General features: G+C 42.0%; 3 protein-coding genes across 5 annotated transcripts in view; 1 reads left to right on the top strand and 2 right to left on the bottom strand.

Annotated features, from left to right (window-relative positions):
- Window positions 1-13226, bottom strand: part of LOC139549612 (zinc finger protein 664-like) — a 438201-nt gene that overhangs the window by 330437 nt on the left and 94538 nt on the right. The window lies entirely within an intron of this gene.
- The window catches only part of LOC139549671 (uncharacterized), a 520909-nt gene that overhangs the window by 436429 nt on the left and 71254 nt on the right, over window positions 1-13226 (top strand). The gene's annotated exons all lie outside the window — the stretch shown is intronic.
- Window positions 4869-9276, bottom strand: LOC139549496 (zinc finger protein 32-like). Of its 2 annotated transcripts, none has more exons than XR_011669896.1 (3): window positions 7323-7987; window positions 5640-6405; window positions 4869-5579 (listed from the first exon to the last, which is right to left on the bottom strand). XR_011669896.1 is itself a non-coding variant. In XM_071360062.1 (3 exons), exons 2-3 carry the CDS (start codon window positions 7666-7668, stop codon window positions 5789-5791), a joined length of 963 nt encoding a protein of 320 aa, XP_071216163.1. In that variant the 5' UTR covers window positions 7669-7958; window positions 9205-9276; the 3' UTR covers window positions 4869-5788. The 2 variants fall into 2 exon arrangements, 1 of the variants encoding a protein (XP_071216163.1); XM_071360062.1 differs by adding an exon at window positions 9205-9276 and having other exon boundaries at window positions 4869-6405; window positions 7323-7958.

The raw sequence follows: 13226 nt of genomic DNA, 5'->3' as shown, positions 1-13226 counted from the left end.
CACCTACACGTGTTTAGCAGATATTATTGGGGGTGTAGTGGTCACCTACACATGTTTAGCAGATGTTATTGGGGGTGTAGTGGTCACCTACACATGTTTAGCAGATGTTATTGGGGGTGTAGTGGTCACCTACACATGTTCAGCAGATGTTATTGGGGGTGTAGTGGTCACCTACACATGTTTAGCAGATGTTATTGGGGGTGTAGTGGTCACCTACACATGTTTAACAGATGTTATTGGGGGTGTAGTGGTCACCTACACATGTTCAGCAGATGTTATTGGGGGTGTAGTGGTCACCTACACATGTTTAACAGATGTTATTGGGGGTGTAGTGGTCACCTACACATGTTCAGCAGATGTTATTGGGGGTGTAGTGGTCACCTACACGTGTTTAGCAGATATTATTGGGGGTGTAGTGGTCACCTACACATGTTTAGCAGATGTTATTGGGGGTGTAGTGGTCACCTACACATGTTTAGCAGATGTTATTGGGGGTGTAGTGGTCACCTACACATGTTTAGCAGATGTTATTGGGGGTGTAGTGGTCACCTACACATGTTTAGCAGATGTTATTGGGGGTGTAGTGGTCACCTACACATGTTTAGCAGATATTATTGCGGGTGTAGTGGTCACCTACACATGTTTAACAGATGTTATTGGGGGTGTAGTGGTCACCTACACATGTTTAGCAGATGTTATTGGGGGTGTAGTGGTCACCTACACATGTTTAGCAGATGTTATTGGGGGTGTAGTGGTCACCTACACATGTTTAACAGATGTTATTGGGGGTGTAGTGGTCACCTACACATGTTTAGCAGATGTTATTGGGGGTGTAGTGGTCACCTACACATGTTTAACAGATGTTATTGGGGGTGTAGTGGTCACCTACACATGTTTAACAGATGTTATTGGGGGTGTAGTGGTCACCTACACATGTTTAGCAGATGTTATTGGGGGTGTAGTGGTCACCTACACATGTTTAGCAGATGTTATTGGGGGTGTAGTGGTCACCTACACGTGTTTAACAGATGTTATTGGGGGTGTAGTGGTCACCTACACATGTTTAGCAGATGTTATTGGGGGTGTAGTGGTCACCTACACATGTTTAGCAGATGTTATTGGGGGTGTAGTGGTCACCTACACATGTTTAGCAGATGTTATTGGGGGTGTAGTGGTCACCTACACATGTTTAGCAGATGTTATTGGGGGTGTAGTGGTCACCTACACATGTTTAGCAGATGTTATTGGGGGTGTAGTGGTCACCTACACATGTTTAGCAGATATTATTGCGGGTGTAGTGGTCACCTACACATGTTTAACAGATGTTATTGGGGGTGTAGTGGTCACCTACACATGTTTAGCAGATGTTATTGGGGGTGTAGTGGTCACCTACACATGTTTAGCAGATGTTATTGGGGGTGTAGTGGTCACCTACACATGTTTAACAGATGTTATTGGGGGTGTAGTGGTCACCTACACATGTTTAGCAGATGTTATTGGGGGTGTAGTGGTCACCTACACATGTTTAACATATGTTATTGGGGGTGTAGTGGTCACCTACACATGTTTAACAGATGTTATTGGGGGTGTAGTGGTCACCTACACATGTTTAGCAGATGTTATTGGGGGTGTAGTGGTCACCTACACATGTTTAGCAGATGTTATTGGGGGTGTAGTGGTCACCTACATGTGTTTAACAGATGTTATTGGGGGTGTAGTGGTCACCTACACATGTTTAGCAGATGTTATTGAGGGTGTAGTGGTCACCTACACATGTTTAACAGATGTTATTGGGGGTGTAGTGGTCACCTACACATGTTTAACAGATGTTATTGGGGGTGTAGTGGTCACCTACACATGTTTAACAGATGTTATTGGGGGTGTAGTGGTCACCTACACATGTTCAGCAGATGTTATTGGGGGTGTAGTGGTCACCTACACGTGTTTAGCAGATATTATTGGAGGTGTAGTGGTCACCTACACATGTTTAGCAGATGTTATTGGGGGTGTAGTGGTCACCTACACATGTTTAGCAGATGTTATTGGGGGTGTAGTGGTCACCTACACATGTTTAGCAGATGTTATTGGGGGTGTAGTGGTCACCTACACGTGTTTAACAGATGTTATTGGGGGTGTAGTGGTCACCTACACATGTTTAACAGATGTTATTGGGGGTGTAGTGGTCACCTACACGTGTTTAGCAGATATTATTGGGGGAGTAGTGGTCACCTACACATGTTTAACAGATGTTATTGGGGGTGTAGTGGTCACCTACACATGTTTAACAGATGTTATTGGGGGTGTAGTGGTCACCTACACATGTTCAGCAGATGTTATTGTGGGTGTAGTGGTCACCTACACATGTTTAGCAGATGTTATTGGGGGTGTAGTGGTCACCTACACATGTTTAGCAGATGTTATTGTGGGTGTAGTGGTCACCTACACATGTTTAACAGATGTTATTGTGGGTGTAGTGGTCACCTACACATGTTTAGCAGATGTTATTGTGGGTGTAGTGGTCACCTACACATGTTTAACAGATGTTATTGGGGGTGTAGTGGTCACCTACACATGTTTAGCAGATGTTATTGGGGGTGTAGTGGTCACCTACACATGTTTAGCAGATGTTATTGGGGGTGTAGTGGTCACCTACACATGTTTAGCAGATGTTATTGGGGGTGTAGTGGTCACCTACACATGTTTAACAGATGTTATTGGGGGTGTAGTGGTCACCTACACGTGTTTAGCAGATGTTATTGTGGGTGTAGTGAAATACTTGTGGTTCTAGCTCCGACAGTGCAGTAATATCTAACAAGTAATATCTAACAATTTCACAACCCAATACACACACATCTAAGTATTTGAATCTAGGTTTCTCTGTAGACATGATCAATCCCACCAGAGGGTGGAGGGGCACCTGTATCAGTGGTTTTGACCAGATAGACACCTGCAGATATAGTGCCTCCCATGTATTCTCCCAAGATTGGATTTTTCTATAACACGTATCACATGACTGTGTACAAAACTGCCAACGGAAGAAAACTCTGCCAGCGGTAGAAAACTCTACCAGGGGTATACAGTGCATTCGTTAAGTATTCAGACCCCTTCACTTTCTCCACATTTTGTTACATTAAAGCCTTATTCTAAAATGGAAGATTTTTTTCCCTCATCAATCTACAAACAATACCCCATAATGACATCACAATACCCCATAATGGCATCACAATACCCCATAATGACATCACAATACCCCATAATGACATCACAATACCCCATAATGACAAACCAAAAACAGGTTTTTAGACATTTTTGCACATTTATTTACTTAAGTATTCAGACCCTTTACTATGAAATTCGAAATTGAGCTCAGATGCATCCTGATTCCATTGATCATCCTTGAGATGTTTCTACAACTTGATTGGAGTCAACCTGTGGTAAATTCAATTGATTGGACATGATTCGGAAAGGCACACACCTGTCTGTATAAAGTCCCACAGGTAACCAAGCCACGAGGTCAAAGGATTTGTCCGTAGAGCTCTGAGACAGTATTGTGTCGAGGCCCAGATCTGGGGAAGGGTACCAAAACATTTCTGCAGCATTGAAGGTCCCCAAGAACACAGTGGCCTCCATCATACTTAATGGAAGAAGTTTGTTATTATTATTATGTGTAGTCTGAATCCGTGAGGCTGCAGGGATTTGTAGTCTTAGTGGCCTCTATCATACTTAATGGAAGAAGTTTATTATTATTATTTGTAGTCTGAATCCGTGGAGCTGCAGGGATTTGTAGTCTCAGTGGCCTCCATCATACTTAATGGAAGAAGTTTATTATTATTATTATTTGTAGTCTTGCATGTCATCTACTTTGATGCTAATAAGCATTTACAAATAAGGTTTATTACGGATCCCCATTAGTTCCTGCCAAGGCAGCAGCTACTCTTCCTGGGGTTTATTAAGGATCCCCATTAGTTCCTGCCAAGGCAGCAGCTACTCTTCCTGGGGTTTATTAAGGATCCCCATTAGTTCCTGCCAAGGCAGCAGCTACTCTTCCTGGGGTTTATTAAGGATCCCCATTAGTTCCTGCCAAGGCAGCAGCTACTCTTCCTGGGGTTTATTATGGAGCCCCATTAGTTCCTGCCACCCTCCCCTAACCCGGACGACGCTGGGCCAATTGGGCGCCGCCCTATGAGACTCCCGATCACAGCCGGTTGTGATACAGCCTGGATTAGAACCAGGGACTGTACTGACGCCAATGACAAGCACACCCATAACATGATGCAGCCAACACCATGCTTGAAAATATGAAGAGTGGTAGTCAGTGATGTGTTGAATTTGCCCCAAACATAACACTTTGTATTCAGGATCAAAAGTTAATTTCTTTGCCACATTGTTTTGCATTATTACTTTAGTGCCTCATTGCAAACAGGATAAATGTTTTGGCGTATTTTTTTCTGTACAGGCTTCTTTCTTTTCACTCTGTCATTTAGTTTAGTATTGTGGAGTAACTACAATGTTGTTGATCCATCCTCAGTTTTCTCCTATCACAACCATTAAACATTGTAACTATTTTAAAGTCACCATTGGCTTCATGGTGAAATCCCTGAGCGGTTTCCTTCCTCTCCAGCAACTGAGTTAGGAAGGACGCCTGCATCTTTGTAGTGACTGGTTGTATTGATACATCATCTAAAGTGTCATTAATAACTTCACCATGCTCAAAGGGATATTCACCAATAGGTGTCTTTCTTTGCGAGGCATTAGACAACCTACCTGGTCTTTGTGGTTGAATCTGTGTTTGAAATTCACTGCTCGACTGAGGGCCATTACAGATAATTGTATGTGTGGGGTACAGAGATGAGGTAGTCATTCAAAAATCATGTTAAACACTATTATTGCACACAGAGTGAGTCCCTGCAACTTATTATGTGACTTGTTAAGCAACATCTTTACTCCTGAACTTATTTAGGCTTTTAATTACATTTGTAAACATTTCCAAAAACATAATTCCACTTTGACATTATGGGGTATTGAATCCATTATATATTCAGGATGTAACACAACAACATGTGGGACCAGTCAAGGGGTGTGAATACTTTCTGAAGTCTCTGTATATATAAAACTCCCCCCACCCAGCAATCTAATAGCATCAGTAAAATCTGTTGAAATAAAACCACAGATAAATATACCTAACATAGTACAATCTAATAGCATCAGTAAAATCTGTTGAAATAAAACCACAGATAAATATACCTAACATAGTACAATCTAATAGCATCAGTAAAATCTGTTGAAATAAAACCACAGATAAATATACCTAACATAGTACAATCTAATAGCATCAGTCAAATCTGTTGAAATAAAACCACATATAAATATACCTAACATAGTACAATCTAATAGCATCAGTCAAATCTGTTGAAATAAAACCACAGATAAATATGTACAGGTCTGTTGGATAAACCTTCAGAAATAGTTACACATTATAGAGATCCATTCCTGGATGTACAGGTCTGTTGGATAAACTATCAGAAATAGTTACACATTATAGAGATCCATTCATGGATGTACAGGTCTGTTGGATAAACCTCCAGAAATAGTTACACATTATAGATCCATTCCTGGATGTACAGGTCTGTTGGATAAACCTCCAGAAATAGTTACACATTATAGAGATCCATTCATGGATGTACAGGTCTGTTGGATAAACCTTCAGAAATGTCCGCTGCTGATTTCTTCCAGGTGTCCATAGCGGACACCCAGGTCCTGTGAATCCTGGCCGTGGACAAATTCTCAGTCAGAAACATAAGTCAGAACACAGCCTCTCTATTCTCTCGTGTGATTTCAGGTCCTCTGACTGGGAAAATGTATTTTCACAATGAGAGCAGTGGTATGTCTTCTCCTCCTGTGTATTAGTATGTTGGAAAGGTTTTTCTCCTGTGTGTTTTCTCTCATGCTTTTTCAGACTCCCTGACCACCTAAAACTCTTTTCACACTGGGAACATTGGAAAGGTTTTTCTCCTGTGTGTGTTCTCTCATGCGTTTTCAGGCTCACTAACCACCTAAAACTGTTTCCACAGTGAGAACAGTGATAAGGCTTCTCTCCAGTGTGTATTCTCTCATGCTTTTTCAGGACCCATAACCACCTAAAACTCTTTCCACAGTGAGAACAGTGATAAGGCTTCTCTCCAGTGTGTGTTCTCTCATGCCCAACCAGGGCCCCTAACTGAGTAAAACTCTTTCCACAGTGGGAACAGTGGTACAGTTTTTCTCCTGTATGTATTCTCTCATGCATTTTCAGGCTCCCTAACCACCTAAAACTCTTTCCACAGTGGGAGCAGTGGTGTTGGTTAGGTGTCTCTGGGTCTGTTTCCTCTGAGGAACTCTTCTCGCTGTCAGAGTCTGGTCTCTCTCCTGCCAAAAGACAAACAGATTATTTAGTTAAACAGAGACCTGAATGAAGCCTGCATTAAATAAAATTGTCTTCCTATGAGGTTTAATCTAGACTAGATCCCTCAATAACCTGAGGTCAGTCATCACAACATTACATCATTAAAAATAAACTTGGTGACGGTGAGATTTAAAAACAAATGATGTAGAGCTCCAAATCTAATTTCTCAGGGAATGTCATGTTTATAGGCTGAGCAGAGCTCTATAATAATAGATCATGTCATGTTTATAGGCTGAGCAGAGCTCTATAATAATAGATAATGTCATGTTTATAGGCTGAGCAGAGCTCTATAATAATAGATAATGTCATGTTTATAGGCTGAGCAGAGCTCTATAATAATAGATCATGTCATGTTTATAGGCTGAGCAGAGATGGTTGTTTGCCATTCTGTGAGACAATTAAGTTGTGATTTTGTGGGGGGGGGACTCTGATGGTATACACACGTTACAGTTAAGCAATAAGACCCGAGGAAGTGTGGTATATGGCCAATATAGCATGGTTAAAGACTGTCCTTAAGCACAACGCAACGCAGAGTGCCTGGATACAGCCCTTAGCCGTGGTATATTGGCCATATATCACAAACCCCTGGGGTGGATTATTGCAATTATAAACTGGTTACCAACGTAATTAGATCAGTAAAAATACATGTTATGTCATACCCATGGTATACGGCCTGATATACCACGGCTGTCAGCCAATCAGCATTCAGGGCTTTAACCACCCATTTTAAAATGTAGCTTTAACATTATATTATCACATAAATTCCTATAGTACAGAACAACATTTTCAAGTATAGAATTTCAGTAGCATGCTGCTTAAAAACCACACATTCATTCAAAAACTTTAGAGAGTTAGAGCCTGTTTTTAAGACAGTACTTACTGGTGGTAATCAGATCTCCTGACTCCTCTGTCAATATGACCGTTATCTCTCCCTCTTTCTCCTTCTTCACTCCAAAAACTGCATCCTCCTCTTTCTCTTCCTCCTCCTCTTCTTTTACTGTAACATCTTCCTCCTCTTTCACTCTGAACGTGTCTTCCTCTTCTTTCACTGAAACGTATTTCTCTTCTTCTTTCACTGTAACAGCCTCACCCTCTACTTCTTGTTTTACTGTAACATCCTCTTCTTCCTTCTCCTCTTTCACAACAATGTTCAGCCCCAGAGCTTCTTTCTCCGTCCAGCAGACCGCCTCTTCTTTAACAGGCGAGGAATACATCAGTGAGCTCATGGTCGGGGATGTTAGCTAGCTAGCTAGTTAGCATGAACGACTAGTTTAGTGCTAGGCTAACTTATCAAGCCAGCTAGTTGACTAACAATGTACCTATAACATTTAAATGGGGGCAATTAATTAGATGTCAGACGTATATTTAAAACACAGAGGCAAATATGCACAGAAAACAGCCTAAATGTTTCGGCTATGTTGGCTACCAAGGTGGCTGACTCGTTGTTGTTGATCCGTTCCGTCCACTAGATTATACGTCACGCTCGCAGCATCGCCTGAAAGACGCACATCGCCGTCTGCTGATTGGAGTGGGAAACGCAGTTAAGATTTTTTTTGTTGTTGCACACAAATGTATTTTTCATTCCTTTCATGAAATAATAATATTGTATTGAGACGTTCAAATAGAGCAGCGCATATTTTGAGTGAGAATTTAAAATATACTGTCCTTCACATCTGTATTTAAGGCAGTTTCATATTCATTAATTTAAAGACACCCACTGGTCACACACTGGTCGAATTATCTGTCAGACTAGGAACGTTCTGCAGCCTAGTTTAACAGTGATCTATGTTCTATGAAAGCAGCTGGGAGCAAACTGCAGAGTGGCTAGAGGAAAACAAACCTAACTGCATCCCCAGGCCCTGGTATATCACCAGACTGCATAAAAACCTAACTGCATCCCCAGGCCCTGGTATATCACCAGACTGCATACAAACCTAACTGCATCCCCAGTCCCTGGTATATCACCAGACTGCATACAAACCTAACTGCATGCCCAGTGCCTGGTATATCACCAGACTGCATACAAACCTAACTGCATGCATAGTCCCTGGTATATCATCAGACTGCACAAACCTAACTGCATCCCCAGTATATCACCAGGCTGCATACAAACCTAACTGCATGCATAGTCCCTGGTATATCATCAGACTGCATACAAACCTAACTGCATCCATAGTCCCTGGTATATCACCAGACTGCATACAAACCTAACTGCATCACCAGTCCCTGGTATATCACCAGACTGCATACAAACCTAACTGCATCCCCAGTATATCACCAGGCTGCATAAAAACCTAACTGCATCCCCAGGCCCTGGTATATCACCATACTGCATACAAACCTAACTGCATGCCCAGTCCCTGGTATATCACCAGACTGCATACAAACCTAACTGCATCCCCAGTCCCTGGTATATCACCAGACTGCATACAAACCTAACTGCATCCATAGTCCCTGGTATATCACCAGACTGCATACAAACCTAACTGCATGCATAGTCCCTGGTATATCACCAGACTGCATACAAACCTAACTGCATCCCCAGTCCCTGGTATATCACCATACTGCATACAAACCTAACTGCATGCCCAGTCCCTGGTATATCACCAGACTGCATACAAACCTAACTGCATCCCCAGGCCCTGGTATATCACCAGACTGCATACAAACCTAACTGCATCCATAGTCCCTGGTATATCATCAGACTGCACAAACCTAACTGCATCCCCAGGCCCTGGTATATCACCAGACTGCATACAAACCTAACTGCATCACCAGTCCCTGGTATATCACCAGACTGCTGTGACGACCCTCCCACTCTGTCTGCAGAATTCTTTCTCTTTGCTCTTGTTTTCCTTAATAGGATGTCGGTGGGCGGAGCCGGGAGGGTCTTCAGTGAAATGGGACACACCTGGGCTCGGGTGTGTCCCAGGATAAATGCACCTCTTCCCCAGTCATTGAGGAGACTCTCTCCATGCAGACACAGACAGATTTTGGTTGTTTGCGTTGGCACCTTTCAACACCCCTCATTATCACATGTAAACACGCGACCAATCACTTACACTACTGACTAAACACACACACCAGTGTTAATTGTATTTACTTTACTTCAGTTAATACATATATTTTGTTATTCTTTATCTCCACGTTGTCTCACTTTTTGTCACGGTCTTCGAGCCGGTTCGTGACACAATGGTCAGCAAGCTGGAGCCCAACTAATAGAGACCAGTTAGAACCCAACTAACAAAACCCAACTAAAACATGATCAAAAGAGACATACAGAATGATGGCAGGGAAAATCCCCATCATTCAAAATAGATAGATTGCATGATGGTGAAACAAAGCTTCCTGAAGCATTGACGCTTTCCAGCCAATTGTCTCAAAAATAGGTTCATTAGTCAAGGCTTTGAGCAACACAGAATTTAGAACAGATAAATTATTATAGATGACATCCCACACCGTAGCAGCATAGCCTTTATGTCATTATTATAGATGACGTCCCACACCGTAGCAGCATAGCCTTTATGTCATTATTATAGATGACGTCCCACACCGTAGCAGCATAGCCTTTATGTCATTATTATAGATGACATCCCACACCGTAGCAGCATAGCCTTTATGTCATTATTATAGATGACGTCCCACACCGTAGCAGCATAGCCTTTATGTCATTATTATAGATGACGTCCCACACCGTAGCAGCATAGCCTTTATGTCATTATTATAGATGACGTCCCACACCGTAGCAGCATAGCCTTTATGTCATTATTATAGATGACGTCCCACACCGTAGCAGCATAGCCTTTATGTCATTATTATAGATGACGTCCCACACCGTAGCAGCATAGCCTTTATGTCATTATTATAGATGACGTCCCACACCGTAGCACGTAGCAGCATAGCCTTTATGTCATTATTATAGATGACATCCCACACCGTAGCAGCATAGCCTTTATGTCATTATTATAGATGACGTCCCACACCGTAGCACGTAGCAGCATAGCCTTTATGTCATTATTATAGATGACATCCCACACCGTAGCATGTAGCAGCATAGCCTTTATGTCATTATTATAGATGACATCCCACACCGTAGCAGCATAGCCTTTATGTCATTATTATAGATGACATCCCACACCGTAGCATGTAGCAGCATAGCCTTTATGTCATTATTATAGATGACATCCCACACCGTAGCAGCATAGCCTTTATGTCATTATTATAGATGACATCCCACACCGTAGCAGCATAGCCTTTATGTCATTATTATAGATGACGTCCCACACCGTAGCAGCATAGCCTTTATGTCATTATTATAGATGACATCCCACACCGTAGCAGCATAGTCTTTATGTCATTATTATAGATGACATCCCACACCGTAGCACGTAGCAGCATAGCCTTTATGTCATTATTATAGATGATGCCCCACACCGTAGCAGCATAGCCTTTATGTCATTATTATAGATGACATCCCACACCGTAGCACGTAGCAGCATAGCCTTTAAGTCATTATTATAGATGACATCCCACACCGTAGCAGCATAGCCTTTATGTCATTATTATAGATGACATCCCACACCGTAGCAGCATAGCCTTTATGTCATTATTATAGATGACGTCCCACACCGTAGCAGCATAGCCTTTATGTCATTATTATATGACGTCCCACACCGTAGCACGTAGCAGCATAGCCTTTATGTCATTATTATAGATGACATCCCACACCGTAGCAGCATAGCCTTTATGTCATTATTATAGATGACGTCCCACACCGTAGCAGCATAGCCTTTATGTCATTATTATAGATGACATCACACACCGTAGCAGCATAGCCTTTATGTCATTATTATAGATGACATCCCACACTGTAGCAGCATAGCCTTTATGTCATTATTATGGATGACATCCCACACCGTAGCAGCATAGCCTTTATGTCATTATTATAGATGACATCCCACACCGTAGCAGCATAGCCTTTATGTCATTATTATAGATGACATCCCACATCGTAGCAGCATAGCCTTTATGTCATTATTATAGATGACATCCCACACCGTAGCAGCATAGCCTTTATGTCATTATTATAGATGACATCCCACACCGTAGCAGCATAGCCTTTATGTCGTTATTATAGATGACATCCCACACCGTAGCAGCATAGCCTTTATGTCATTATTATAGATGACATCCCACACCGTAGCAGCATAGCCTTTATGTCATTATTATGGATGACATCCCACACCGTAGCAGCATAGCCTTTATGTCATTATTATAGATGACGTCCCACACCGTAGCACGTAGCAGCATAGCCTTTATGTCATTATTATAGATGACATCCCACACCGTAGCAGCATAGCCTTTATGTCATTATTATAGATGACATCCCACACCGTAGCAGCATAGCCTTTATGTCATTATTATAGATGACGTCCCACACCGTAGCAGCGAAGGAGCATAGCCTTTATGTCATTATTATAGATGACATCCCACACGGTAGCAGCATAGCCTTTATGTCATTATTATAGAAGACATCCCACACCGTAGCAGCATAGCCTTTATGTCATTATTATAGATGACATCCCACATCGTAGCAGCATAGCCTTTATGTCATTATTATAGATGACGTCCCACACCGTAGCAGCATAGCCTTTATGTCATTATTATAGATGACATCCCACACCGTAGCAGCATAGCCTTTATGTCATTATTATAGATGACATCCCACACCGTAGCAGCATAGCCTTTATGTCATTATTATAGATGACATCCCACACTGTAGCAGCATAGCCTTTATGTCATTATTATAGATGACGTCCCACACCGTAGCAGCATAGCCTTTATGTCATTATTATAGATGACATCCCACACCGTAGCAGCATAGCCTTTATGTCATTATTATAGATGACATCCCACACCGTAGCAGCATAGCCTTTATGTCATTATTATAGATGACGTCCCACACCGTAGCAGCATAGCCTTTATGTCATTATTATAGATGACGTCCCACACCGTAGCAGCATAGCCTTTATGTCATTATTATAGATGACATCCCACACCGTAGCAGCATAGCCTTTATGTCATTATTATAGATGACATCCCACACCGTAGCAGCATAGCCTTTATGTCATTATTATAGATGACGTCCCACACCGTAGCAGCATAGCCTTTATGTCATTATTATAGATGACGTCCCACACCGTAGCAGCATAGCCTTTATGTCATTATAATAGATGACATCCCACACCGTAGCAGCATAGCCTTTATGTCATTATTATAGATGACATCCCACACCGTAGCAGCATAGCCTTTATGTCATTATTATAGATGACATCCCACACCTTAGCAGCATAGCCATTATGTCATTATTATAGATGACATCCCACACCGTAGCAGCATAGCCTTTATGTCATTATTATAGATGACGTCCCACACCGTAGCAGCATAGCCTTTATGTCATTATTATATGACGTCCCACACCGTAGCACGTAGCAGCATAGCCTTTTTGTCATTATTATAGATGACATGCCACACCGTAGCAGCATAGCCTTTATGTCATTATTATAGATGACATCCCACACCGTAGCAGCATAGCCTTTATGTCATTATTATAGATGACATCCCACACCGTAGCAGCATAGTCTTTATGTCATTATTATAGATGACATCCCACACCGTAGCACGTAGCAGCATAGCCTTTATGTCATTATTATAGATGACGCCCCACACCGTAGCAGCATAGCCTTTATGTCATTATTATAGATGACATCCCACACCGTAGCAC

The sequence above is a fragment of the Salvelinus alpinus genome, chromosome 2, assembly GCF_045679555.1.
Source record: "Salvelinus alpinus chromosome 2, SLU_Salpinus.1, whole genome shotgun sequence".
Lineage (NCBI taxonomy): Eukaryota > Metazoa > Chordata > Actinopteri > Salmoniformes > Salmonidae > Salvelinus > Salvelinus alpinus.
The sequence above is the reverse complement of the archived record's forward strand: the minus strand, read 5'-3'. Positions and strand labels throughout refer to the sequence as shown.